This window comes from Dipodomys merriami, unplaced genomic scaffold (genome assembly GCF_024711535.1).
Source record: "Dipodomys merriami isolate MVZ:Mamm:240054 unplaced genomic scaffold, mDipMer1.0.p SCAF_2, whole genome shotgun sequence".
Classification (NCBI taxonomy): Eukaryota; Metazoa; Chordata; class Mammalia; order Rodentia; family Heteromyidae; genus Dipodomys; species Dipodomys merriami.
Window position 1 is genome coordinate 112,430,677 of NW_027203381.1, and position 24,153 is coordinate 112,454,829.

The following is a 24,153-nucleotide window of genomic DNA, read 5'->3' on the forward strand; positions in this document are numbered from 1 at the left end:
ACAGTGACAACAGGGGTTATACCATAGGGGAAGAACATACAAAAGAAAAAACTCATAGTACATTAAAACAACAGCAACAAAGAAAAAGCCTCTTGTGTCTCTATCTTGGGATTTATTTCATTTAGCATCATCTGTATATTTCCTTGTTAATATACTTACTATCTTCCCTATATTGCTTTCTGGTTCTGACATTTTTTTCTTTTAAGATGGCTCTTTTGTTCCCTAGAAGTTGTTTTCTGTTTGCTTGATTTTTCTTTTTGTTGCTTGTTTTGTTTGTGAAAAGCTTGAAGGTTGCATAGTATTAGAGACACTGAAGTAGAAAAAAGATTTGCTCAGAGATGGACATATGTTTCTTTTACTTGGGAAGATGATGTGAATATAACCACATGTCAGACATTGAAGAAGTTTAAACACCTAAAATATCTAAAAATCATGAATTTTTCCACAGAAGATTTTTTTAATATAAAATTTGGGTCTTACCTTAAGTCTACACACATTTATTTATATTAATCTGTATACCTCAAATTAAAATGTTTTAATTTGGACAATGCAAAGATTTATATATAATATGTATATATTTATTTATTTATTTAGTCAGTCGTGGGGCTTGACCTCTGGGCTTGGGTGCTGTCCCTGTACTCTTCAGCTCAAGGTGAGCATTCTATCGCTTGAGCTATAGCACCACTTCCGATTATTTAGTGGTTTATTGTAGATAAGAGTTTCAAGGACTTTCCTGCCTGGGCTGGCTTTGAACAGTGATCCTCAGATCTCAGCCTCCTGAGTGGCTAGGATTATAGGCATAAGCCACCAGCACCGGGCTCAATCCAATATTTTTCAAACCAACCTGATTTTACACAAAGGAAATTATAAATTTTAAAACTTAATGTTGGGTACATAAAAGATTTGTTATATTTTCTTATCTTGAATGTTGTTATACTTTTACATTATTTTGTAGCAACACAATTGTTATAGTCTAGGCTTGAGTTAATTAAAACCAAATCATAATTATTAATTAAAACCAAATCATAAAAAATGGCACACAAAATAATACTAATAAGAAAAAACACTGAAAACAATGAAAAGTCCCTGGAAACCAACCCTCTTTGCATTCCTCTTTCAACTAAGAATAGTCCTACTACATCAAGACAAGCAGTAAGTATATGTTGAGTTCAGTTTGTTATTAAATCCAAGCACTGTTGAATCAATATATCAGCTCAGACCAAAAAAAGAGAATAACAATATTTTTATTTGAAAATGCTGATATCAGAGGTGTTACAGTTACATAAGTCAGGCAAAAAGTACATTTCCTTTTGTATATCTACTAACAATTGTATTAACAAGATTGGCAATTTGATTGTAATCCCTTCTTCCCATTAGAAATGTACTGAAATGAATTGATAAAGGCATAATTGCTAGTTCAATTATACATATTTATTAAAAGCTATTTCAAAATCTAGGTCTTTCATGGTCAGAGCAAAAAGTTAGTGACTAAGAAATAGTGGGTGAAACTCCAATTCAATGGGAAGATTCCAGATGCTTCCAAATAAATGGATGGTAGGCTGCATCATGACGTCAAGTGAGATTTGCTCTGCTTGAAGGAAAGCAATAAAAGGAGCAAGGAGATGAGAGTCTGCAGATCAGCAAAGTTTTCAGTAGAAGCTGGAGAATCCGTATCTTCCACAGCATGGACGGTAGCATCCATACCCGTAGCCTCCGAAGCCAGAGCCGTAGCCAGAGCCCCAGCCGTAGCCTCCACAGCCAGAGCCCCAGCCCAGCCTGCCCAGGCTGCTGCATCCGCAGCCATAGCCACAGCCCAGGCCTCCGAAGCCTCCGTAGCCGTAGCCCAGGCCTCCATAGTAGCTGCCGTAGTAGCTCATGGTGTCAGGAGAGGTGAGTTGGTTTCACACTGAAGTTGAAATTGCAGAGTGTGTGTGTCTTCATCTTCCCCAAATGCTTTTATACCCTCAGTAGTGGGTGTGTTCAGGACAGGTGATCTCATTTCCCTATCACAGAACAACTGTAAATTATTTTAAATTGTTCCCTTCTGACTGAACAAAAGGTCTAAACTCTTATTAAGGAACGGTTAGTAATAATTATATTTTAATGAGTTTGCATTCCTCAGAACAAAATGTTTCCAAGATGAAGAAGTATTGCAGCCTCTTCAAAGAACTTAAATGAGTTGCAGTGATCGTGGGCTAATCTTTGGCTGATAGCTTCCAGCAGCCCTGTCATTACAGTAACCTGAGTGCTTTTCTTTTTTAATATGAATTCCATTGTCTTAGCTACTTGTCATTCCCAGAACCCCAGGTCTTTTCTCCATCTTGGCAGGACATGATCACATAGCCATATTTGCAGGAAACCTGGTGTTTTGTTGTTGTTGTTGTTGTTGTTGTTGTTTATTTGAAGTTTTGACATTTCTTACTGTTGACCACCACCACATTCTTTTTTTTTTTTTTTTTTTCAATCCTGGGGCTTGAACTCTGGGCCTGGGCACCGTCCCTCAGCTCTTCAGCTTAAGGCTAGCGCTCTACCACTTGACCTACAGCACCACTTTCTGGTTTTCTGAGTGGTTTATTGGAGATAAGAGTCTCTCGGACTTTTTCCAGGGCTGGCTTTGAACCATGATCCTCAGATTTCAACCTCCTGAGTAGCTAGGATTACAGGTGTGAGCCACCAGCACCCGGCTGCATTCTTTCTTCTCTTACTTACTATGATGAACATTTGACAAGCCTCCTTTATCAATTCTTTACTTTTCCCAATTCCTATGTATACTTTAACTCTGAAAGTCTTACCTGTATTTCTTTTCAGTCAGTAGATATTTTTCCCAAGGAATTTCATTGAATGTTCTTCTGAACCAAAGTATGTGCACTAGTGATTTTTACTCCATTGATCTCTCATTTGAACTACATGACAAATTCCACATCCAGCCAGAGGAGATTCACCTTTCAAAGCAGCCTCATTTCCCTCTCTTAATCACTCCAGCTACACTTTTTGATATGCTCTGGGAAACGCTATATTTTACAATTATTCCCTCGAGTTCTTCCCCCGATATGCACATCAGGTAAACCACATACATGGAATTCTGTGAATTATTCTGGTACATCTGTTGTTAACACTATGTTCAGAAGTTCTTGGTCATTGTCCCGTAGATTAATGTTAAAGACCTTACTATTGGTGGCACAGCCCGAGGAAGTATTCTGCTCTTTTTTTCTTTCCATACAAGTCCCAGATTAACATTGTAAACAAGAAGATCTGGTCACTTCATTTTCCAGCCATTTATATATGTTAGCCATTAAAAAAATGGATTGAACGGCTTAAAATCACAAACTTTTCTTTTCATCAGTAAACTCTCCTGGTCACTTAAAAACTATCAGGAATGCAGTGTGAATATATCAATGCAAGAGAATATATCAATCATCTGTGTACTTATGAGACTGTAGGCTGTTCCTTGATCCTGGAATCCGGTTTTCTGTTTCTTCACCTATTTCATTCTAGGCCATTCTTCCAAGTATATCCTTCTAAAAAATACTGAAGGGATGTTCCTAGTTACTTCCACTCCATCCTGATTTAGAATACCCATCCGAGGGCTGTTGATTTGCCTAGACAGAATTCCATTGTGTTTCATCAGACTTAGATTTTAAAACATAAATTGTTTGCCTACCTTCTCCATCATACTGAGGAATCCTTGAAGGCAGGAAGTTTACTCTCATTATTCTTTATAACTTGTAGCTGAAATAGAGTAGGTAGTAGACTTTTGGATGAATGGTAAAGTTAATCAGTGTAGAAGGCTATAAACAACAAATAAATTCTGTGTGTCTCTGTCTTCTGAACCTCACAGGGTAGCATTTTTTCTAGTCATGTTGCTAAACACCAGGAAGGTGTTTATGTGGCACTATACTTATAGTCTTCTGCTTTATTGAGTGATTTAAACTTCAAAGAACAATGTTGAAAATCTGATTCTTGTTAATAATTGGCATCTCAGTCTCCCTGGTTAGGTATGATGTTAGCAGCACTAGAGATATGAATCTCTTAGAATATTTTCTATTAAATATGTACATGAACAGAAACAATGCACAAATACTAGGGCCTTCCACATAACCATGAGGGAGGAACCACAAATTTCAAATTAGAAAAAGAAGTAGGAAAAAGTAGCATCGATTCTAGTGGGAAAAAAAATGATACACTTATTTCTGTAACCCATTGAAGAATAAAGCTCTATATCCAGAAAAACTGGAGACAAGAATGGGAAAACAGCTGGGCGCCAGTGGCTCACACCTGTAACCCTGGCTACTCAGGAGGTTGAGAGCTGAGGATCACAGTTCAAAGCCAGCCTGGACAGGAAAGTCTGTGAAACTCTTATCTCCAATAAACCACCAGAAAACTGGAAGTGGCACTGTAGCTCAAATAGTACAGTGCTTGCTTTGAGCTGAAGATCTGAGGGACAGCACCCAGGCCCAGAGTTCAAGCCCCACAACCAACCAAAAAAAAAATGGGAAAACAGTGTCTAAAATACCCAAAAAACTGCCTTAAAAAGACAAATGCTTCAGGAAAACCTTTTATGAAAGGAAAAACAGGGGCTGGGAAGGTGGCTCAGTGGTAGAACGCTTGCCTTGCATGCATGAGGCCCTGGGTTCGATTCCTCAGCACCATATAAGCAAAAAGAAAAAAGCCAGAAGTAGTGCTATGGTTCAAGTGGTAGAGCGCTAGCCTTGAGCTGAAGAGATGAGAGACAGCACCCAAGCCCAGAGTTCAGGCCCCACGACCAGATCCCCCCCCCCAAAAAAAAAGAAAGAAAGGAAAAACACATAAAAAATTAATTGGTGGAGAATCCCATGCTGTAACTGGGAAAAACGATGATATTTTTTCCACCAAGGACTTTTAGAAACATGGCAATGTCCACTTGCTTTTCTTGTCCTGACATGTCCACTTGAGTAATTTTGTATTATTTTCTGTTTTAGGAGCAGCTTGTTCCTATATGCTACAGAAAAATCTTCCAGTGTTAAATGGTGCTATGTGCAGTATTTTTGGCTGAGGTTTTAGCCCTTAATTTTATATATAATTAATTATATATTATTATGTTATTATATATTGATATATTAATATTTATATTTATATGATGAGATATAGAAATATGGAGACTGTGTTCTTCTGGAATAATTTTTATGAGTTTAACTTAATAGGACCATGTAGATTCAAGACCAATATGTAATACTTTTCAATACTGTTATGAATTTTTAACCATATACAAAAAGAATAAATGCTAAAAAGAAATATCATCATATAACCATCTCCTGACCTAAGAGTTTATAAAATATTTACAAATAAAGCTAAGTTTTTCTATCATCATTGAAAAATTTTAAATCTTTAGAAAAAGAGTTCTTACACTTTCCTAGAGAAGAAATTATACATACTGAAGTTGGCAAGTATAGTAAACAGAAAACATTGAAGGAAAGGAGAATTTTTTAAAAGGCATAAAATGGAAGGGCAGGGTTTGTAAAGAAAGAAGAAAAAGGAAGGAGAAAGTAATAATCATTCATGAAATATGTTAAACGTATTATAAATGAGAAGATAACTCTGCCATACTTGATGATTATAGATCACAGGTAATATGAAAATTAAACCCCAAGCAAATATGGCATGCCAGTTCAAGTTTATTACTGTACTTTTGATATCCAAGACAAGAGGTTACAGAAATGTGATAACTCTCTATCCAATGCATTCTTGAAGATCATTACTAATCATTCTTGAAGCTCATCACTGATCAAATATCAGTACCTTAATTCATCTAGTGTTCTTCCCACAATTGTCAGGAACCAGGTACCCCCTCCCCAAATAAAAAGCAGTGTAATTATCAGAATAAATCAAGCACGCAGAGGACCATGGGATTAAGCTCCCTAGAAGGTAGGTTTTAGGAAAGACAAAGACAAGTATTATAAACATTAAGTATTTATTCAGTAGAAGCCAGAAGACCAGTAAGTCCCATAGCCTGAAGGACGGCAACAACCATAGCCGTAGCCCCCAAATCCAGACCGATAGCCATAGCCTCCATAGCCAGAGCCCCAGCCCAGCCTGCCGAATCCACTGCATCCGCAGCCATGGCCACAGCCCAGGCCTCCGAAGCCTCCATAGCCGTAGCCCAGGCCTCCGTAGTAGCTGCCGTAGTAGCTCATGGTGTCAGAAGAGGTGTTTGGTTGCAGGTGAGTTCTGTGAGTGTGGCTGCAAAAGAACGTTTATATACACTCCCAGGGGTGTGAAAGCCACACCTCTCAATGTCACTCATTAAAACCTAATGCAAAACAAAAGATGCCAATTGTCTCCTGTCCTAGCACTCAACCACATCTTCCACTTGTCTATGCAACTAGTCCTTTACAACTCCTGCAGCTTGTTTGATGTTCTGCGTTATGTGGCTGCCTAAAAAAATATTTTGCCTCAAATAAAATCCGACATGCTTGAGTCTCTGAGTTCCAAACTCCATAAATGAATTCTCCATAACCTCAAATATTCAAACTGTGCCACTGAGGATTGCATTTACCTTCTAATTGCACCCTGACCTTTGATGGTCCTCCCTGGCTGCTTGATGTGTCTTAACACAATGGGCTTTTGTCATTAGCTGAGAATAATACCTGACTGTGCAAGGATGATGTTTCATTTTTAAAATAACTAAAGCTGATGTCCTCAAAGGACATTCTTAAATGTCACGCCTCCTGTAGCTGCTGGGCAACTATCACTGAAAACAGCATTGAAGAGAATTGTGCTAATTCTTTATAAATAGCTCCCTAGACATACATTCTCTTATCTCAGATTCTAAATTCCAGAGAATTAGGAAATATAAATATATGGCTCTATAATTACAGAATTAAAAAATTTGAAATCAATTATTTTATTTTTTTGAACCATTGAATAAACTGTGATTCTTAGAGAAGCTGAAGTGGAAGTCAGTAGAAAAATCTGAGGGCTTCAAGCCTGAGACATAGTTCAGCAAGTAAAATGTTTAACTAAGGATAAAATTGCAGGTTATGGAATGTCTTCTTACACAATATCCAGTTTCTGCCATTTTTAACCATTCTATTGTTCGCTCATATTGTTGTAATAAATGAATAGGTGTGATCAGCTACTTCTGTTCTCCAGAAATGCTCAACATAATTGAATACCACAAAAAGCATAAGTGATTATTGAATTTTGTTCATATATTTTAAACATTTTCCCCTATTGGGTAATTAAGAGAAAAGTATAATTGTTTGCTTACATATGTTCTCTTCAGTGAACTATGCAGCCTTCAACTTCAGTGGAGTTATTAGTGAAATGCAAATGATCTATTTCCACACCCTTCAGTTAGAAAAACTGTCTTTATTTTTTTATTGTGAGAATACCATACAGAGGGTTACAATTACATGGGTAAGATAACGAGTACATTTTTTATCAAGCGTTGTTGCCTCCTCTTTGTTTCCCCTTCCCATCCTTCCCATACTCCCTTCCTTTCCCCACCTGATCCTCCCCCCACCCCTCACCAAAGTTGTTAAGTTCAGTTTCAACATAACAACTTTTATATCTCATTGTTGCAATGGGTCCACCTGTATCCCTAGTTAAACGATGTGTTTTTTCCCTTCCCCTCCACAAATTATACCAACATCAAATACAGTGAAAGCATGGGTAATACCGTGGAGGAGGGACATACAAAGCAACAAAGAAATCATCTTATAAAAATGTTAGAAACCATTGCATGAAAGGAAAAAAAACCAAAAGAACATTTGATTACTTATCTTGGGATTCATTCCCCTAACATCAACTTATCTGACCTTTTCTTCTTGAGTCAGACATATACTAGTTATTGCAAATAAGGGAAACCATGGGACCTATGTTTCTTTGGGCCTGGCTTACTTCACTTAATACAATTTTTTCCAAGCCTTTCCATTTCTAACAAATGGGGCAATGTCATTCTTTCTGATGGAGGCATAGAATTCCATTGTGTATACATACTACATTTTCTTGATCCATTCATCTACTGAGGGACATCTGGGTTGGTTCCATAGCTTAGCTATGGTAAATAATGCTGCAATAAACATAATTGTGCTGGTAGCTTTAGTGTGGTCTTATTTGTAAACATTTGGGTAAATGCCCAAAAGTGGGATTGCTGGGTCATAGGGGAGCACTATGTGGAGTCTTTTGAGGAACCTCCATACTGCTTTCCAAAGTGGTTGAACAAGTTTACACTCCCATCAACAATGCAGTAAGGTTCCCTTCTGTCTACATCCCCTCCAGCATCTGTTGTTATTAGAGTGCTTATGAGGTGGTATCTCAATGTTATTTTGATTTGCATTTCTTTTATGGCTAGGAGGTTGAGCATTCTTCATGTGTCTATTGACCATCCTTCTTTCCTCTTCAGAGAAGTTTCTCTTTAAGTCTTTAGCCCACTTATTTATTGGGCAGTTGTTTCTTTGAAGATTTGTTTTTCGGGGATTTATTTTTTAAGTTCCTGGAATATTTTAGATATGAGACCCTTGTCTGTTGTATGGCTAGTGAAGACCTTCTCCCAATCCGTGGGCTTTCTATTGATCTTGTGAGCTGTCCTTTGTCATGCAGAAGCTCTGCAATTTCGTGCAATCCTATTTGTCCAACCTTTCTTTGATTTGTTGTGTTTCTGGATCTCTATTAAGAAAATTTCAACCTGTGCCAAGGAGACCTAGGGTTTCTCCTATTCCATCCTGTAATGTTTTCAGAGTGTCTGCTTTGACTCCGAGGTCTTTGATCCATTTGGAGTTGATTCTGGTGTAGGGTGATATATAAGGATCTAAGTCAGTATAATTTAATAATCAGTACAACTTAAGGTAATTTAAAAAATTACATTACAAGACCAATTTTTCCTGATAGGAAATAATTGGTATGAAAAGAGCAGAAGTACAATGTATTTACATATAATATATGTGAAAATAGCATAATGAAAAGAAAAACTATTATGAAGGAGGAAAGCGTGGGTTTAGAAAAAATAGCATAGTGTTGAATTCAGACAAAAATACAATAATATATGCATGTATAAAAATCATAATGAAACTCCTCTATACAACTCATATTAATAAAAAGTCTCACAAGAATCAAAATAAGAACAAGTTCTTATATATCTTGTCATTATTTGACTCATAAAAAGTAAATAAACCCATAGCTGTAAGTTTTGACCATATTTGAAACCATAAGTCATGGCTTTTTCTTATTTTCAGCCCACATATCCTCCTTCCCCGGGCAGAAAGAGCTAGCCTCTCCCCTACATGTGCTGATTTCTAGAGAAAAGACAATCCTTAGAGCTTTTTCATCTTTCTGAGATACAAGCATACCCCCATTTTAAAAGTTTGACAAGTATCATTTTGTGTTATTTTTAATCTACTAAAATATTTTAAATTTTCTCTTCAATTAGTGTATCTTTTACAAAAACATATTCATATAAAGGTGTTATTCTGTTATTCTAAAACCTCTATGGAAAGATTGTTATTAGCAAAAGGATGAAAAATAGCAAATTCTATCAGGACATAATAAGAGGAAAGCTCTGATACACTGTTGTGGGAATGTAAATTAGTACTTCGTATGTGTAGTGTCCTTTAAAAAAACAACTCAGATGCAATTATCACTCATTCTCACTCATTTGTAGAGAGCAGAAATATCTCATAGAGGAATGGAATGAAATAGTAACTGATAGTTATCGGAAAGATCAGTGAGAAAGAGGTATAAAGAACATAGTTAAGAGCTATGGACACCGGTGGCTCACACCTCTAATCCTAGCTACTCAGGAGGCTGAGATCTGAGGATCTTGGTTCAAAGCCAGCAGGCAGGAAACCCCATGAGACTCTTATCTCTAATAAACCACTCAGAAAACCGGAAGTGGTGCTGTGGCCCAAGTGGTAGAGTGCTTGCCTTGAGCTGAGGAGCGCAGGGACAGCGCCCAGGCCCAGAGGTCAAGACACAGGACTGCCAAAAAAAAAAGAACATAGTTAAGGAGAAACAAAACACAGCAAGAAGGAAGGATTCCTTCTGTTTTCCTATAGTACAGTATGGTAATTATAAGTAACAACATATTATAATATATTTTAAAATAATAAGAGTATGAAAATATATAAGACCCCAAATGGAAGAAATCTTCAAATTTATCTTTTCTGTTTTCTTTGTTTGTCTTATGATTTTCTTTATTATTGATACATAATATTTGTACCTCTTTATGGGATCCACCCTGATAATTTGGTACATGTGTAAAATATGTGATGACTTAATCATTAATAAGCAATCCCTGATGCAAATGACTTGGTTTTTAGAAGGAACATGATGTCAGAAATGGATATTGAACATTTAAACTACACATCTGTAGTAAATATTTTGTTAATGTTTTAATCACTTAAACCTTCAGTTGTATCAGTAGGTTTAATTTTAAAAAGCATTTTAACTTTCCTCAGTTCTTGAGAATTATAAATATTGATTAATTAATATAATACTCCTTTTAGAAATATTTACAGGAGTTAATAGCCTGTTCAAGGCAGTCTGATTGTCCTTTCAGTGATGAATCTATTCATTCATTTATCTGTTTACCAGTTACTCTATTTCAGGTAACAGAACACAAGATGGAAGGCAGGAAGGCAGGAAGGCAGGCAGGCAGGCAGGCAGGCAGGCAGGAAGGAAGGAAGGAAGGAAGGAAGGAAGGAAGGAAGGAAGGAAGGAAGGAAGGAAGGAAGGAAGGAAGGAAGGAAGGAAGGAAGGAAGGAGAGAAGGAAGGGAGGGAGGGAGAAAAAAAGAAAGAGAGAGGGAAAGAGAAAGAGAAAGAATAAAGGAAGAGAGAAAGGAAGAAAGAATGAAAGAAAGAAAGAAAGAAAGAAAGAAAGAAAGAAAGAAAGAAAGAAAGAAAGAAAGAAAGAAAGAAAGAAAGGAAGGAAGGAAGGAAGGAAGGAAGGAAGGAAGGATAAGGAAGGAAGGAAGGAAAGGAGGAAGGAAGGAAGGAAAGAAGGAAGGAAGGAAGGAAAGAAGGAAGGAAGGAAGGAGATAAGGAAGGGAGGGAGGGAGAAAAAAGAAAGAAAGATAGAGGGAGAGACAGAGAGAAAGAGAGAATGGGAAAGAGAAAGAGAGAAAGAAAAAGAAGAAAGGAAGAAAGAAGGAAAGAAGGACGGAATAGGGAAGGAAGGAAGGAAGGAAGGAAGGAAGGGAGGGAGGGAGGGAGGGAGGGAGGAAAGAAGGAAGTGAGGGAAAGGCTTGTCTATAAACATCATGGAGTATACATTCTTGTTTACTGTGCATGAAAAAGGAATTGAAGATAAAATGAACAAGGAACTCTGGAGATCTGGGTGTTGTTACATCTATGGTGTTGTCCATAAAAACAATCATGGGATATTAACTTGTTGGAAGATAGGGATGTTCTTTAGCTCAATATTGATTTAGTGCTATATGTTTCTGTGCCTATTTCTTTGAGGAAATGTTGGTTTTCCATCATTTCTGGATACTTATAAATACTAGAATTATTTCCTTTAATAAAAACCCTCTTGTTGCTCCATATTTTTTCTCCTGTAAACTGTTCTCATTTATCACATTTTCTATATTTTGTTACTATGCTTTTCCCTTCTTTATTGATCCTTCCCTTCAAAGGTGTCAGATAGGACTTACCTGCATCAACTATGACCAGAAAAATCACACTTATTGTTTCAGATTTTGAGCTTAACTAATCAATTTATATATGTTCTTCTATACATGTGCAGTGAGTAAAATGGTGCAGATACTGCTAAATACTTTGAGCTTCTACTAGGGAATTAAGTAATTTACTGAACCCTGCTGTAAAAACATATCAAGAATATCATTTCCAGAGGTCATCGTTTTGATTATTCCTTTCTCTTCTTCCACTCCCTATCACTTTAGGACTTCCATATCAATAACTAGACTTAGACAGAAGTGTATAGTTTATCACTAAAAAATAATTTCACACATGCACACATACACATGTCATATGCTTAAAAGCAAAAAGTTATCTTGGTAAACATATAGTGAAATGAAACCACAAATTAAGTATACTAGATCTGATCTGCACAGATGAAAGAAGAATAAACCACACACAAAAATCTCAGGCAATGCCTCAACACAGTCCTATTTGAGCCTTTAATACCGTCTATAAACCAGCCCTTTCTCACAGGGTAGCTTCTTGCCCATGACCCACAGTTACACCACTGGTTTGTCTTTTCTAAAAACCACCATTATTCTAATATTCTGTCACTATGGCCCAACTCCACTTCACACAGTAAACTGATTGTCAGTGCACAATACCAGAATCACAACTTTGTTTTCCCTTGGAATTGACTTACCTCATCTAACTTTTAAAGTTTACATACATATGAGATTGAAAAGCAGTCTCATTTGATATGCCAAATTTCTTGTGCTTTAATATTTATTTCCATCATGTTTTTAAATGTTTTTATTGTCTTTCCTTTTTGTTCTTGACTAAGTTAGTGAGTAGCTTATAACTTGATATAAGCTTGAGTTTTCAACTCAAAGTATTGTGTCTCATTATTTTCGACAGTTTTGTTCTTTACCACAGCTATTTTTTTGCTATTTTGTTTATTGTTTCTATCCTGATACATCTTTGGTTTCCTTTTTATTATCTTTCATATATGTTTTTATTGTAAAAACACTGTACAGAGGGGTTACAGTTATATGAGTAAGGTAATGAGTCCATTTCCTATCAATCATTGATACCTCCTCCTTTGTTTTTCCCCTTCCATCCCTTCCCTGCTCACCTCCCCATCTCCTCCTCACTACCCCACAAAGTTGTAAAGTTCATTTTCAACATAGTGTCTTGTACAACTCATTGTTACAATGGGTCAACCTGTATACCTACTTAAGCATTTTGTTTTTACCCTTCCCCTCCCCAAATTATCTAAACACTTCCTAACCAGGAATCTTGCTTGCTTGCTTGCTTGCTTGCTTGCTTGCTTGCTTTCCTTCTTTCTTTCCTTCCTTCCTTCCTTCCTTCCTTCTTTCCTTCCTTCCTTCCTTCCTTCCTTCCTTCCTTCCTTCCTTCCTTCCTTCCTTTCTCTCTCTTCTCTCTTTCTTTCTTTCTCTCTTTCTTTCTTTCTTCTCTTTCTTTCTTTCTCTTCTCTCTTTCTTTCTCTCTCTCTTTCTTTCTCTCTTTCTTTCTTTCTTTCTCTCTTTCTTTCTTTCTCTCTTTCTTTCTCTCTTTCTTTCTTTCTCTCTTTCTTTCCTTCTCTCTTTCTTTCCTTCTTTCTTTCTTTCTTTGCCAGTCCTGGGGCTTGAACTCAGGGCCTGTACATTGTCCCTGAACCTCTTTCTGCTCTACCACTTGAGCTACAGTACCACTTCCAGCTTTTTCTGTGGATGTGGCACTTAGGAATCAAACCCAGGGCTTCATGCATGCTAGGCTGGCACTGTACCACTAAACCACCTTCCCAGCGCCCCCTCCCCAAATTACAGAAGTGTATATAAACGAGATACAGGGCACCAGAGTCAAATACAGTGAAAACAGGGATTATACCGTGGGAGAGAAACATACAAAGCAACAAAAAAAGTCACACAGTACATTATAAATATGTTAGAAACAATAGCAAGAAAGAAAAAAATCTTTTTCTCCCTATCTTGAGGTTCATTTCACTTAACATCATCTTATATGGTCATATGCACATTGCATTTGATGTTTTCTGCTTGTCCTAGACATGTACTAGTTATTGCAAATAAGGGAAACCATGGGATCTATGTTTTTTTGGACCTGGCTTACTTCACTTAATATAATTTTTTCCAAGTCTTTCCATTTCCTAACAAATGGGGCAGTGTCTTCTTTCTGATGGAGGCATAGAATTCCACTGTGTGTGTGTGTGTGTGTGTGTGTGTGTGTGTGTGTGTGTGTGTGTGTGTGTGTGTGTGTGTGTGTGTGACATTTTTTGATCCATTCATCTACTGAGGAGCATCTGGATTGGTTCTATATCTTAGCTATGGTAAATAATGCTGCAATAAACATAGTTGTGCTGGTAGCTTTAGTATGGTCTTGTTTGTGATCATCTGGGTAAATGCCCAAAAGTGGGATTGCTGGGCCATAAGGAAGCTCTATGTGGAGTCTTTTGAGGAACCTCCATCCTGCATTCCAAAGTGAACAAATTTACACTACCACTAATAATGCAGTAAGGTTTCCTTCTGTCCACATCCCCTCCAGCATCTGTTGTTATTAGATTTCTTGATTTATAGCCATTCTAACTGGGGTGAAGTGGAATCTCAATGTAGTTTTAATTTACATTTCTTTTATGGTCATTCTTACTTCCTTTGCAGAGAAGTCTCTCTTTAAGTCTTTAGCCCACTTATTTATCAGGCAGTTGTTTCTTTGAGGATTTATTGTCGGAGGATTTAACTTTTTGAGTTCTAAGTATATTTTAACTATGAGACCCTTGTCTGTTGTATGGCTAGTGAAGATCTTCTCCCAATCCGTGGGCTTTCTATTGATCTTGGTAGCTATGTCCTTTGCCATGCAGAAGCTCTGCAGTTTTATGTCCAACCTTTCTTGATTTGTTGTGTTTCTGGGTATCTATTAAGAAAGGAAACCTAGGGTTTTTCCTATTCCTTCCTGTAATGTTTTCAGGGTGTCTGCTTTGATGCTGAGGTCTTTGATCCATTTGGAGTTGATTCTAGGGCAGGGTGATATATTAGCATATATCTTTTTGTGTGTGTTGTGAAAATACTGTACAGAGTGGTTACAATTACATGGGCAAGATAATGAGTACATTTCTTATCAAGCATTGTAGCCTCCTCCTTTGTTTCCCCTTCCCATTTCCCCCCCATCCCCCCACCCAATCCTCCCCGCCCCCCTTTCCTCCCTCCACCAAAGTTGTAAAGTTCATTTTCGACATAACGACTTGTATATCTCATTGTTGCAATGGTATATCTTTAGTTTTCTACAGGTGATTAATCAATTTTGCCAGCACCAATTTCTGAAGAGCCTGTCTTTCTTCCACTTTGGTTTTTTTTTTTTTTTAGCTCCCTTATCAAAGATTAGTTGGCTATAGGTCTGTGGCTTCATTCTGGGTTTTCAGTTATATTCCATTGGTCCTGAGGTCTGTTCTTGTGCCAGTACTAAGCTGTTTTGATTACTATGATAAGCCAATTTTTTATTCCACTTGCCTTAAATTCAAGTTAATTTTCATGTATTCACAAAAATAGATAAAGAAAATAATTTTCCCAGCTCATGTGACTATCATCTTAGTGGAAGAGACAGACATAAAAAATATATTTAATTTATGCCTTCAGCAAAACAAGTACTTGCTGAATGGCTAGCAAGGACTAAAAGTCTCTAGGCATTGGGAAGAATAATATGAGGTCTCAAACATAGCAGAAAAAAAAGTGTCTCTCTTCCTGATGGCCCAATGGAAAAGAAGGAAAGATGTGTAATCAATAAAAAGATATAAAATACCAATATCTGCCAATCAACAAGCAAACGAATGGACAGGAGGTACGTCTCAAGCACTAGAGCACCAGCCAGCTATTAAGAGACTAGCTGAACAAGAAAAAAAGGCACTGAGTTCAAGACCTCGTACCAGAACACAAAAAATAAGACCTTACCATATTCAAAATTAAGTCTCTTGGGTATAACTGATCCTATCGATTATTAAGAAACAAGCACATACAGTATGAGAAGGGTCTACTCGGGTATTCAGTGTGGGTGTTATATGATGGTACACACATATGTGTAAAGCAGGTAGCACTCTAGATATTACGAAACAAAAATAATAGCCAAAGCTACCAATTGCTCTGTGTCTCTCATGTCTGTCTGGCTTGTTTCAATTATCATTAAGTGAAGCTTAAAATGCATCCAGAAAAGTAGAAGAAATCCATTAAGAAGACAGTTTCCAAGAACACAACAGAGTAGTTTCCTGCTTTGAAGTAGCACAAGACAGCATGACTTTGAGCACACAGTGGTAAATGCTGAGATAATAGGGCATTAAAACTCTGCTGTGGAGATGTAAGATTGCCAAAGAGAACCTGCAGCTGTCTGTAAGTTTGATGTGGAAAGGACTGCTGGACATGTTCCCTCCCTGTACAGGAAAACATCATCAGGAGATTTTCACAAAGTATATGGATAGGTGCCAGGGAAAGACATACAAACTCACACATAACTTGCCTTGCCTATATGAAAACAGTATTCATGAGTGCATAGAAAAGTTAACAATGACACACTTGAAGTATCAAAGTAAATTTTGTCTAAAGAAGATTTTCAGATTTGCCGCTTGAAAACACTTTGACAATTTAGCAAGAACAATGGCTCCAAAAGAACAGTGATTACTCCAACTATATACACACCTTCACTGAATTTGCAATTCCAGTAAAATTGCAATTCAGTGAAATTCATGAAATTGCAATTCACGATAATTTTTTCTACCTGTGCTGTCGTGCTGGTATTTGAAGCTCTGCTACAGTAACCTAGGATTGTCTGGTTGCTATTTACTATGAGCAAGAAAGGCACTGAGGGTGTGAAGGTTCATCAACAGGAAAATTGGTGAAAGTCTCAGACTTATACAGAATTTCTCCAAAGAGGCCAGACAACCAATATCTGCCATAGTGACAGGGATAGATGGTGGCAGCTATATCTGTTGCTAGAGCCACAGCCTAGAAGCATAAAAGAGTCACAGTCCATGCCAGAGCCTTTATCTACACACACACACACACACACACACACACACACACACACACACACACACACACACTAAAAGTAAAGAGAGAGATGTGTTTTTAGTGTGCTAATATCTAAAATATATCGTGAATTAATTAATTGCTCCTTATGCTGATTCTGATTTCCTGATCAGTTGTTGGTAATAAAGTAAGTAGTAAATAGGAAATCAAGGATATTTTAAGCTCTGTAGATGAGAGGTGGCTAAAGATGACTAACAATACTATGTGTTCTAGAGATCTGCCTAACAAATAGTCCACTGGAGATTATATTATTGACTCCAGTAGTTAATGATCACATATATATATATATATATATATATATATATTACATTCTGACTAATACAGTAATGACATCTAAGACTGTGTCTCAAGTTTTGACTGTTGTCTGACACTCAGTGAGCCAAACCATTGAAATTATGTGTACTCTCAGAAAGAAAAAAATCACAGAATTTACGGTATATCCTTGATCAATATGTGGAAACCCACATCTTGGACACATTCAAAGTTTATATTTCAGTTCTTAAGAGATATGTTAGGAAGGAGACAATGGTGTATGCTGGCAAGCATTTTTCCTTTGTCTTTGTGGACCGGTTGCAGGGAGACACATAAGCAAGCTCCGGGAGGACATCTGCAAAAGTGTGGTCAGACAGTGACTACTGCAAATAAAAATCGCTGAATCTTAAATTTCAGAACTAAAGAAGGAAGGAACTAATCTTGCTCAGTTAGATGAAAACCAAAGCCACTCTGAAGCAGCTGGCTGTACCTGTGCTCTCCTTCGATCATCCCAATAGGATCTCCTTTTGTTTGTTTTTTAACTCTTTAAAAAAATTCTTTCTTCTCCCCACCTCCTTCTTTGCAGAGCTACAGATAATCATGAGATCCAGTAGCTGAAAACAACATCTAAAAGGAGGACAACAAGCCCAGTAGGATGAAGAAGCAAAACAAGAACAGACAAAACCTAATCCCTCTGCCCAGAATACACCAGCCAGGCCAGGGGACACCTCTGGGCATTGTGCCACCCAATGCCACCCAAGTGAGGACCTGAGTTTACTGTGCCTTGGGAGGAACTTGGGTAAATGGGCAGAGAAAACGTCCACATTTTGGAAGAAGTTGCTTTTTTTTCCACTAATACGAAAGTACAGGCTAAAGATGAGCAGAACTAGAACTTTCCATCAGTGACTCCATTGCTGGTAGTGTTTCCCAGCCCAGCCCAGCCCACTGAGGAATCAGCCAAGCAGACAAAGTGAAACATCCACCTGCCTAGCCCTGGGCAGGGAATGTCATCTTTCCCTTGTTTTACCTCATCGTTAGGACCCTGGCGTGGAAGCCACTTCATCTCCTGAAAAGGGCAATGTCTGGAATTTAGGAGTCACAGAGTGCTTTTGGACCCCAAACTGTGTTATAGCTGTTCACACCTGGAGGAAATTCAGAATTGGAAGAGTGGATCCATTTTACAAATAGAGTCCAGAAGACATTCATTCAACTTCTTTACTAAACAAAGAAGTAAAGGAACTGTGTGTGTGTGTATGTGTGTGTGTGTGTGTGTGTGTGTGTGTGTGTGTGTATGCTTTGTTTTGTTTTTCTGACATTTTAATTTTCTCTTATCTCTTTTTCTCATTTTTTCTTTAGTTTTTTTTCCACTTTACCTGTCACAATACCATTGTACTGATGGCTTATTCCACCTCCTTCTTCCTTTATTCTTACTTTTCCATCCCTTTGTGATCACTGGCAATACCATTCTGTTCCAAAACTATAGAATTCTATCTGTTCACACTTCATTTGTGTAACTGCATCCCTCACTCACCTCTGTTTCTCACTGACTTTCTTCCTTCTTACATCCCTCACCTTCATTATTCTTAATGAATTATTAGCCCTTGCAAAAATCATCTTACCTTTTCTAGCCCCCAGCTCTGTCCTATAAGAATGTTAGACTGTTGCAAAGAGAATGTTATTGTGTGTCTAGATCATGTTACCAATCATGTTTTACCTCTTGTAAGTTTTGTTGAATCAATGATTGTTAAAGCTGAGATATAAACCCAAGCCAGTGGTGAGAAATGGTGCAACTAGCTAATAGCCAGTCCAGTGAGAATACAGAGAAAAATCGAATAGGAATATTTCAGGTAATGAAAATGTCAAAGAAATTGACTTCAAATGAGCAATCTTAACATAGGGATAGAATAAATATGAGGAATCAAGAAGCTATAACCCCTCACAAAGCCAAATATTATACAACAAAGATTAAGAATGACAGTGAAGAGGTAAAGATGATAAATAATGAGCTCAAAAGAATAAAGATAAGAAATGATCAATGAGATAAAATATTATAATGCATATGCCATAAATTTATATGAAGTATCAATTCTGATTTATACTTTATCTAAATATCTAGCAGAAAAGTAAAGAAAATTTTAGTAAACATGTGATACTTTTAAATAATTCAAATAAAAAACTAAATAGATTCAAATAAACAGCAAATAAACTCAAAGAGAACTGAACTAAATATTTAAAAATAATTCAAAGAAGACACAGAACAAGCTAAAGGAATGAAAGATGTCAATGTAAAACATAGAGGTATCTATACATCCTGGGGGAGGGAGTGGAGGGGAAAACAAACTGAAGTCCTGAGATGAAATTTCAGTGGAAAGTGTCTGCCCTAGAATAGTTAAAAAGGGAAGATAGAAATTCAGGTCTTGGAGATAAAGTTGACATAATATAAAAGGCAGAAGAAGATTAAAAAAATTTTAATGTAAAGAATTTTCAAGAACTTCAGGAATCAATAAAGACAAAACATGAATGATAGACATAGTGGAAGAAGTAGAGTTACTTGAATGGGAAACATGTTCAATAAAGTAATATTTTTTAAAAAACTTCTAAAATCATGAAAAAGAGAAGCTCAACCAGGTACAGGAGGCTGTTAAAATATTCAGTACACAAGACAGAAAAGTACACACCCAGGACATATAATTAAAACATTAAGTCCAGAAAACAAGGCAAGTACAAAACCTTCAAGAGTAATCCTCATTTCACTTATAATGAAAAACAATCAGAATAGCAGATTTCTCCACTGAACCCATCAAAGCAAGAAAAGCTTTTAAAAATGCACTTGAAATACTGAATTTAGACACCAGCAAGCTCAATATACTGTACTCAATGAAGCTATCATTATACTATTCACAATTTCCTGGCTATGGAAATAGCCTAGATATCCTACAACTGATGAATGCATAAAGTAAATGTGGCATATATACACCATGGAGTATTATCAAATGAAATTATATCATTTGCAGAGAAAAGGATAGCTCTGGAGATAATCTAAGCAAGTAAGCCAAGTTCAGACAGGCAAAGGTTTCATACTTTCTCTCATATTTAGATGCTAGTCTTAAAAAATAAGCATGTACATAAGCACACACACATTTATTCCAAAAAAGTACTATGTAAATCAGGAATTACAAATCTTAGTCACCATTACTAAAAGGGATTTGTTTGTTTGCTTGTTTGGTAATTTTATGTTTGTGCCAGTCCTGTGGCTTGACCTCAGGCCCTAGGTGCTGTCCCTGAGCTTCTGTACTCAAAGCCTGCACTCTACCATTTGACTCACAGCTCCACTTCCAGCTTTTTGCTACTTAATTGGAGATAAGATTCTGTCGGATTTTCCTGCCTGAGCTGGCTTTAAACTGTGATCCTCAGATCTCAGCCACTTGAATAATTAGAATTACTGTTGTGAGCCTCTGGTACCCTGCTATTTTTTTCATTTTTTAATAAGAAGCTCTTGATCATTCATTCTAGTGATATTTGTACATCTGATAAGAGATTAATTACTAGAATATACAGGAAGCTCAACATACTAAATTAAAAGTATGACTGTTATCCTTGGCAAGCAGTGAAAATAAATTTAGTCTAGCAGGGTCAAATTATTCACTGAAATATTCAACATTAAGTTTATAGTGAACTTTTAAGGTTGATAAAGGAGCACTGAGGTTTTCAAGTGCTTTTCAACACAAGGTTAGCCTTAATAGTAGATATATGTATTTCAGGTCCTATGAGGATGATTAAATATACAATGTAGCAGTCAATCTCATCAGATATTCAGTTTACATAATTTTCTGTGCTGTAACTGTGGGTCCAGCACATAATGTTCTGAATATGTCTCACATCGCTTATAGGAAAATAGTAATCTGGTTATACTAACTTTAAGTCACTTAACCAGTGACTGGAAAGTAATTTTTCAGTGTAAGCTAATAAATTGATTTCTGTTATTATTTCATTCCTTACATTAAAAATGATGCAGTGACAAAAGAGGCAATGTGTATTTCCATTTCCCTAGGATTGTAATTTGCTTTTTGAAAATTAATACAAAAATCTGATTATAATTTAGCTTTCCATGTAAGTTAAACATAAGGATAATTAGAAAAATAAGCAAGCACAACTGTTAAACCTCTTGCAATGATGATTTTTATTACATATTAATAATGGCATTGTGTTTTATAGATAACCAAATCTTTGAAGTTCATCAGTCCCCTAGAGATAAATTTGTGCAACAATGAATCTTGACTGGTCCATCTATCTGGAAGTGCAAAGTGAAAAGACTTCAGAAAGTGCTCAATTTTTTCAGGGTAATTCATTTTAATCTCCTAGGGATTTTATAATTTTTTCCTCAGGAGATATTATATACTTCCGTCTGTCCACCAAGAACTAAGAAAAACTAATTTTTTAATAAAATTCCACAATATATAATGAATAGTCACAAAAGTGGTTTTTGTCTTTGTTTCGCTCAGGTATTAGGACAAATATATGTAAGAAGCAATGTTAGTTAAGGATATTGTCATAACATTGATGAAAGCAACAAAAAATATAGAATACCAATAGCCCCACAAAAAATAAAATACCTAGGAATTAACTTAACCAAAAAAGTGAAGGACCTCTATGATGAAAACTTTAAAAACCTGATAATGGAAATCAAAACAGAACTTACAAAGTGGCAAAAACTCCGATGCTCCTGGATTGGAAAGATCAACATCGTGAAAATGGCAATACTTCCCAAGGCTATCTGCAAATTCAGTGTGATATCTATCAATATTGCAACCTCATTCTTCAAGGAAATAGAAGAGGCAATCCAAAAATTCATATGGAACAAAAACGATTCTTTTTTTTTTTTTAATTTTTTTATTGTAAAGATACTATACAGAGGGTTACAGTTACATGAGTGAGGTAATGAGTACACTTCCTCTTGAACATTGTTACCCCCTCCATTGTTTTCCCCCTACCATCCCCTCCCTCCCTCCCTTCCCCAAGGTTCTTTTTTTTTTTTTTTTTTTGATTGTGATTAAGTGATTACTTAATTTCCGGAAATTCACAGTATTGTGGAATAATGATGCTCATTTAAAGTCACAAGTTCATTCTAACTTTCCTGGAGCAAATTGTCTATCACAGTCTGTAATATATAACGGTGCTCATATGTTATATATCATATATGTGATCAGCAGCATGGGGATATTTAGTAGTGGTTCAACCAGATGAGTGGGAGTTTTTTGTTTCTTAAGTCCGGTTAGTTTTGTCATATCACCTAACATTTTGGATTCATCATCCACTTATCAGGGAGACCATGTACTGTTTGTCTCTTCGTTCTTGGCTTACCTCGCTCAACATGATTCCTTCTAGCTCCATCCATTTCCCTGCAAATGCCATTATTTTGTCATTTCTAATGGCTGCATAATATTCCATTGTGTATAGATACCACAATTTTTGGATCCATTCATCTGTGGTGGGGCATCTAGGTTGTTTCCATATCCTAGCTATTGCGAACAGTGCTGCAATAAACATGGAGGTGCACGTGTCCTTGTATATTGGTTCCTGTTGTTCAGGGTAGATGCCTAGAAGTGGTATGACTGGGTCGTAAGGGAGGTCAATCTTTAGCTTTCTAAGGACCCTCCAGACTGCTTTCCAAAGTGGTTGTATGAGTGTACATTCCCACCAGCAGTGTAATAGCGTTCCTCGTTCTCCACATCCCCTCCAGCATTTGTCGTTGGCTGATTTGTGGATGTGGGACATTCTGACTGGGGTAAGGTGGTATCTCAGGGTTGTCTTTATTTGCATTTCCTTCACCACCAGGGATGATGAACATTTCCTCATGTGTTTCTTTGCCATTTTTATTTCTTCATTTGAGAAGTCCCTCTTTAGTTCCCTTGCCCATTTAGTAATTGGTTTGTTGGGTTTGGGAGGGATTAGTTTCTTGAGTTCCCTGTATATACAGGATGTTAACCCCTTGTCTGATATATTGCTGGTAAATATTTTTTCCCAATTAGTTGGTTGTCTTTCTAGCTTGGTTGCGATAGTTTTATCTGTGCAGAAGCTTTTTATTTTAAGGTAGTCCCATTTGTCGAGTCTCTCTCCAATTTGTTGTGACCCTGGGACTCTGTTCAGGAAGTTCCTTCCTGTGCCTATTAGTTCAAGTGTCTCTCCTACTCTGTCCTGCAGTAGTTTCAGAGAATCAGGTTTAATGTTAAGGTCTTTAATCCATTTTGAGTTGATGTTGGTGCATGGTGATAGGCTGGGGTCCACTTTTAGTTTTCTGCATGTGGCTGCCCAGTTTTCCCAGCACCAGCGGTTGAAGAGGCTGTGTTTCTTCCATTGTATGTCTTTGGCTCCTTTGTCGAATATCAGCTGGCTGTAGGCCTGTGGATTTATTTCTGGATCTTCTATTCTGTTCCATTGGTCTTCGGGTCTGTTTTTGTGCCAGTACCATGCTGTCTTTGTTATTATAGCTCTGTAGTAGAGTTTGAAGTTCGGCATGGATAGCCCTCCCATATTATCTTTATCCCCTAGAATTGTTTTGGCTATTCTAGGTCTTTTGTTGTTCCATATGAATTTTTGGACTGTTTTCTGTATTTCAGTGATGTACGTCACTGGGATTTTAATAGGAATTGCGTTGAATTTGTATATTAGTTTTGGAAGTATTACCATCTTTACTATATTAAGTCGGCCTATCCAGGAGCATGGGAGGTCTTTCCATTTCCTAGTGCCTTCTGCAATTTCTTTCTTTAACTTTTTATAGTTCTCATTAAATAGTTCTTTTACATCTTTGGTTAGGTTAATTCCTAAATATTTTATTTTTCGGGAGGTTATTGTGAATGGGGTTGCTCCCTTTATTTCCCTCTCTTCCTGTACATTATCAGTGTATAGGAAGGCAACTGATTTTTGTGGGTTTATTTTGTATCCTGCTATTTTGCCGAAGTGATTTATGATTTCTAAGAGTTTGGGGATGGAGTTTTTGGGATCGTGGAGGTATAGTATCATGTCGTCTGCAAAAAGGGATAGTTTAACTTCTTCTTTCCCTATGCGGATCCCTTTAATGTCTTTTTCTTGCCTTATTGTCCTGGCTAAGGGTTCTAGGACTATATTGAAGAGGAGTGGAGACAGTGGGCATCCTTGCCTTGTTCCTGATTTTAGGAGAATTGGTTGTAGCTTTTCCCCATT

The 24,153-nt window shown here is 37.0% G+C and overlaps 1 protein-coding gene across 1 annotated transcript; it reads right to left on the reverse strand.

Annotated features, from left to right (window-relative positions):
* Positions 1-5,951: 5,951 nt before the first annotated feature.
* LOC138831754 (keratin-associated protein 19-5-like) lies at positions 5,952-6,170 on the reverse strand. Its single transcript, XM_070028790.1, has one exon. The coding sequence runs from the start codon at positions 6,168-6,170 to the stop codon at positions 5,952-5,954; it is 219 nt and encodes a 72-aa protein (XP_069884891.1).
* Positions 6,171-24,153: the final 17,983 nt, after the last annotated feature.